This window comes from Phaethon aethereus, assembly GCF_964289735.1.
Source record: "Phaethon aethereus genome assembly, chromosome: 2".
Classification (NCBI taxonomy): Eukaryota; Metazoa; Chordata; class Aves; order Phaethontiformes; family Phaethontidae; genus Phaethon; species Phaethon aethereus.
Genome location: NC_138582.1, coordinates 28,666,392 through 28,672,391, shown reverse-complemented (window position 1 = coordinate 28,672,391; position 6,000 = coordinate 28,666,392). Strand labels below are relative to the sequence as shown.

General features: G+C 37.1%; 1 protein-coding gene across 1 annotated transcript in view; it reads left to right on the top strand.

The window, feature by feature from the left end:
* Positions 1-3,183: 3,183 nt before the first annotated feature.
* The window catches only part of SLC26A7 (solute carrier family 26 member 7), a gene marked incomplete at both ends in the record, with an annotated part of 74,583 nt that continues 71,766 nt past the window's right edge, over positions 3,184-6,000 (top strand). Inside the window, one exon of the mRNA XM_082015076.1 lies at positions 3,184-3,376. Within this exon, the coding sequence (XP_081871202.1) occupies positions 3,184-3,376 (193 nt within the window). The remainder of the gene's footprint in view (positions 3,377-6,000) is intronic.

The following is a 6,000-nucleotide window of genomic DNA, read 5'->3' as shown; positions in this document are numbered from 1 at the left end:
TATGCAAATATCCAATAACGTAAAAGTGTAGTGTAAAGTTACTGTTAGAAGAGCTGATGAAAATATAGATTGTCCCTCACAGAGGTTACCTTATTTTCCTGTGAAGCTATTATAAACCAAGTTTGAAAAGCCCACCAGATCTGACCTATGATGCAATAATTCTTTCCTTTTGTATGCTATCTGTATTCTAAATTTTGACTTACGGTAGTTATCTTCTTAGCATTGTAGATATGTACACTATTAGAGTCATACTATTGGGTATTTTCCAGAAAAAAACACATAAGCTTTACTTACATAAGCTCATCAAAAGAGCTAACTGTAAGTGATCTAACTTTACAGATGAACTAACTATGTGTGTGTGAACACATTGACTCAAATGCGTAAAACCAGAGGTTCCTCACACTTATCTGTTGTTGTTCCAGACAACTACGTTTTACATACCTGTTTCAGGAAAGGAGACGGCCTGACAGGCCTGGTAGCTAATGTATATTGTGATACAGTTTGAAGTATGACAAGTCTGCATAGTTTGGGGTGTTTATAGATTGTAGGTTTATAGGTTAATGAAAGCCACCTGATGGGAAAGTTTCAACATCATGTGTGTGATACAGTAGGTGTTTCAGTTAGGATATTAATGTGTTTTAGGAAAGTGGCTTTTGATGTTTCTTTAAGATTCAAAGGTTGGACTACTGTGTAATGAGAAGTAGGATTGCTGTTATGCATACCTATACATCTGTTTTCTCTTAAAAATTTTGATTCCTTTGTGTGGGGAGTTGTAAATGATATACCACTTTGTGTCATTGTTAACGAAGAGTCCTTTATGAATTTCAAAGTTACAACAAGGAACACTGTTTTTCAAGACTAGTGATGATGTTTATTAACTCCAGGTTTAATGATGATGCAATTTTTTTACTGAAGTTAATTGTTGGAGTAAAACTTCTGCACAAATTCCACATCAGCATGGACATCCCAAAGACTTTGCATGTGCAGTTCTGGCTGTGTCTAACTAGCAGGGCTTATTTTCAAGTGTTAGTTGTAAGATGTTTGCACTCATGCATGCTCAGTGGACAAAAGTCTGTTGATACGGCTAATCTTAGGAGTTAGATACTAATCTAGGATTGATAAAAACTGTCCAAATTTACTGACTCTGCAAATATGAGGTGGGAAAATCTCAATTACAGACTTTTTCAAACAGCTTCAGCACTTTGATGCGAGAAGTTTGAAGAATGGAGAGTATGTTCTTGTGTGTTTAGTGATGCTTCTTTGGATTCATAACGTGGGGTTTTTTTTTGAATGTTTCAGAATATTCAGAGTTTCTAGGGAACCTTGATTTTTTTTTTTAATTGGATTAATGTCTATTGCACAAGTGCCCAAATTTAGATACATTTATACATACATATCTACATGTAGAACTGTATTTTGATTTTTTCTCCTCCAGTAAATTCTGTTAAAGTTAGAGATACTGAACATTTTACTGAAACTAAGCAGCCCCTGACAGCTGAGTAACTCACTGCAGCTCGAAGGATTCCTGTCCTGTTTTGATCACTGAAAGATCTGTGTTGTGAAACACTTGGCAAGCATAAAAGCCTTGATTATGAGGTCCTTGAGCTGCACTTTCAAGCTAAAAGCAGGGACACACACACAAACTCCCCCCCCCGCACCCCCTCCCCCAAATCAATTCTTAGAGGTTTATTCCAGAGAAGAGAAGTAAGGTAAACATGTCTTGTGTTTCTTCTGTTCTTTAGGAGGTGTACATGGTTAAAGGATGGGCAGGGCAAAGTATTAGTATGGAATAATAATAAAGAATAGTTAAAAGTGAAGGTCTGTCTCAAGCAATCTTTTCCGGATATTTCTTTTTTCTTTTTTGCCTTTGCACTTCTGAGGGACAGAACAGTGGACGCAACCTGAATGTCACTCACTAGAATGAACTGGGGTACATTTGCCCTTGACCTTGCTATTGCATTTGGAAACAAAGTCTCATTTTTCTAAAGTTGTTTTGAGTGGACAATGCTTCAGTTTTGTTCTTCTCAATCTAAACAATAAAAGGTAAATTAATTCATATAAAGGAAATTGAAATATTTAAAAAATATATTTATTTTTATTGCCTACTGCAGAATAGTAATTGGGAAGACACTTCACCCATGTGATGGATCTTACACTTTAAAAAATTTCTGTGCCATCCAAAGTTACAAAAAACTTAGAGGAATGCCACCATGTCTTTGCTCCATATTGGACAAGGCATTTAAATGTCTTGACATGTAACCCTCTTCATGCTCTTACTGCTTTGTTTCTGAGCACTTTGTGTCATGCGCAAGGTGCATGAAATTATTACAAGATGAGATGTTACTTGGTGAACTGTCTTCACCGAGAGAACCTTTGCTGAGTGGACTAAGAGCAGGAAGCAGTTGCTTTGGAGAATAATGATCATCACAAGTGTTTTCATCACTTCCCATGTGGAGCTGGAAGCTTGCAGTCCTTCACTGCACTTTGAGCTTGGTACACTCTAGTCTGAGGCTTCAGCCTCCAGAGAGAATCTGTATGTTTTCAGCAGGATTTATCGCTACCTGGTGTTCTGAATTTTCTACATAAATAAGCTTTTTACTGTCATTTAGAAGACAAAATACGGATGGAGTAAAACAAATTTGCTAGCACCAGGGTTTCTGAGGACTTCATGGCCCCCGACGGCAGCCAAAGCTCCCCCCAGGGGAGCCAAGGCTGCTCTCCTGGGCTTGGCAGAGAGATGCCTGCTCCGCTGGGCACTTCCCGCTCGTGTTAGCATAGCCCAGCCTGTATTGTGCGCACACCCAGTCGTACCTCATTTTGCCACTGGACTGAGGCCAAAAGCACAAGCGTTACAGGGAATATAAAGCAGGAGGTTACTGGAAAGAATCACAAACCAACGTGCGACTGGACCAAATTTTTGCAAAGAGCAGAAAATGTGATCTTTGCTATAAACTGTACTTGCATTCCATGTAGCTGTATAGATGATTGAGGCATTTAATAAGTGTTTTTATTGAGTATAGTTAGAGAGCAGCTGCAGAAATATTAAGTGCTTCTGTTCATTTTTTTTTTCTTTGTAGTTTTGGAACTGCAAAATCTCAGAAGAAAACTGGAGACTAACACAGGTCAGGGTGATTCCTCAAGTGTTCGCTCTTCTGAAAGAGAAACTGCTTTTGGGGAGTGGGAATGATGACAGGGGCAAAAAGGAAAAGAAGTGCAGTCGGGAGGAAGATCCAGGCTGTTCGCTTTGAGGATGTCAAAGTCTGGTGTATGAGAAGGCTTCCCATCTTGAAATGGGTGCCTGTCTACAATTGGAAGGAAAATTTGATTCCTGATACGGTTTCTGGGATGATGCTAGCCGTCCAACAGGTGACTCAAGGTACAGTTAACTCATTTCAGATTCATATTTTGAAATCTGGTCATGCTCAACTGGTCTGGTCTTCTTTTACTTTTTTCTTTTTTTTTCCCTTTCTTGTTTAGTATTATCTTAAAGCTTTGATTAAAAAAAAAGACATGCTTATATATCTCATTTTATTTAGATTAAATCAACATCATTGGGAAAAAATGTATAGCCTTAACTCTTATGTGTGTATAGTGTATGTGCAAATGTGGATAGAAATGCCTTGTGTTATTGTAGCTAATTTCTGTGAGCTGGAACTTTACTACATATCCCATCCCCCTGACAATTTTTCAAAGACTTAATATAGATGATAAGAGAGCAGTAACTCTAGTCACACAGCATATGGTTACATACAATGTTTTATCAGTTAAATGACCACCTTTCCATATTTCAAAAGGTAAACAAAATTTATCTCCATGATAATTGCATTGTAAGACAATGTTCTGGAGTAAACATTGGCATCGTACTGTTACCTGTGGCAGCCCAAGTGAAGCAGGAAAAATTAACAATTTTCTGTGTATAATGGGTGCTTCTGGCACGTTACCCACGGAGAGGATCTGCCTGCATCTGTGGCTTGCGTACTTCAACTTCTGTGATGATTTACTGCTGCATTACACTACCTACCACGTCTCTTTTCAAGCAGCAATACAAAGTAGGGGTGGAGCCAGACTGCATTTGGCAGCTTAAAAAAAAAACGGAAAAGGAAAAACTTCCAAAACCAAAAGCCTGAACAATGACCTGCAGAAACCTAAAGTCCCAGTAATTTGTGTTTGTAAAGTGATTGCTACTGAGAAATAAATGATTTTGTCAGTTTTTGATGCGTCTTTGATAGTGTCACCTTCTTCTGGCAGTATTTTATATTTATCTCAGGCAAATCACAACTTCTTATGTGCGTCAGATGGACTTTAACTCCTTCCCTTATGTAAACTATGCATTGTTTCTTAACAATTTCCCGCATTAGTTACACTTAGCTATCATTCTTGTTGTTAATTTATAAGTACTCCTTTAATTTAATTATGCTGGAGCTGGAAACAACCGGTTTGTGTAAGTATTTGTGCTTTTAAAGTAATTAGGAACATCTGCATTGGCATGATTTAACTTTAAGAACCTTAATACCATAACACTGTAAAGTATCTAATTTCACTGGTATGTGTGTATACTACAATTGCAGTTAAAATGCTGCTAATAACAGTATGTTGAAATGCATAAAAAATACTAAGTTATACAACAGTTCTGCACTGCTGGTAGCTTTAGCCAGGATTTTCTTGGTTTTTTTCCTTGTACCAAGAAGTAATTTAATGTAACAGATAAATTTAAGAAGATCTAGAGAAGACAGAAAATATTGGTTTTGTTTTTCTATATTATCACTAAGTACTCCAGAAATAATTTTATCTTTATTTTATGCTATTAAAAAACAAATACATTGAAACTCTTCCCTCCTGCTGACCTGCTTTTCCTTTCTCTCTTTTCACTGCTTCTCAAGATTTCAGAATGATTTTAGGGGATGGGAAAGGAGGAGAGTTAGATACCAAAGCATTTTATCATGTTTGTGGTACTTTAACTTGAATACAACATATTTATTTAGACCCTGCTTGCATTAGCTTTTTTGCTAGTGTTGTAAGCTTTCCAGTTACTGGGAATATCCTTTAGTGTTTTCACAGAGAGGGTTGTACAAGAAAATTAAGAGTCACATTTATTATATAGCATGAAGGGAGAAGACCCCAAATTCTGAGAGGTCTTATTGTGTCTGTTTCCTGCCACCCACAAAATAAAACAAGAAGTTTTGTAACAGAATGAAAAGCAGAAATTTGAACAATGGTAGGAAAAAATTAGTAACTAGTGATAACTGACATGCAGTGCACAGTGTCATCTGGTATTGCAGCAACAGGTTTAAGTAAATTCAAGTATATGGAAATACATTTGAGTTATGGAAGTATATGGAAAAATCTGGGCTCGTGTTCGTATGCAACAGTTTTCTGAGTGATGAAAGCTGCATACTCCAAGGTAGAGAGCAGTCCAGTAGTTTAAGCATAATTAAGACAGACCTTCCAAGTGAGCTGTGTTTTTCACAATTTGCTACTGTGGGATTACTTACTCATCTGGCATTGGCCATGTTCAGACTTTTCAGGTTGGCAACTGCTCTGATCTGGTGTAATATGTCTGTATTCCAACTTCTAATCTAACTTTCTGATGATACAGCTCCTTCCCTTTGTGAAGGAAGGAAGGAAAGAGGAAAGTCACTGTCCTTAGTGTGTCATAGTGACTGCAACAAAGATAATGCTCATAACTGCTCCTCACAGGATTTTCAGAAATTGTTTCTGGAGAATTCCTATGCAACAGCAGGTTTTGGTGTCTGCCTTACAAGGGAGAAAAACAAAAGAGCAAATTAATAGAAATACTGGCAATCAATGTATGCAGATAATGTTTGCTCCCAAAAAGTCTTTTATAAAACTATAGGGTATTTCAGAATAGCTGTTCTTATGACATCTTTTAGTTTGGACAAAGTTTTAAATAGATATTAGAATTCATCTTCTGATGTTCAGGGTCAAAAACTGTTAGTTTCTAAATGTGACTTAAGCCTTCAAACTCCAGTAAGATACCTT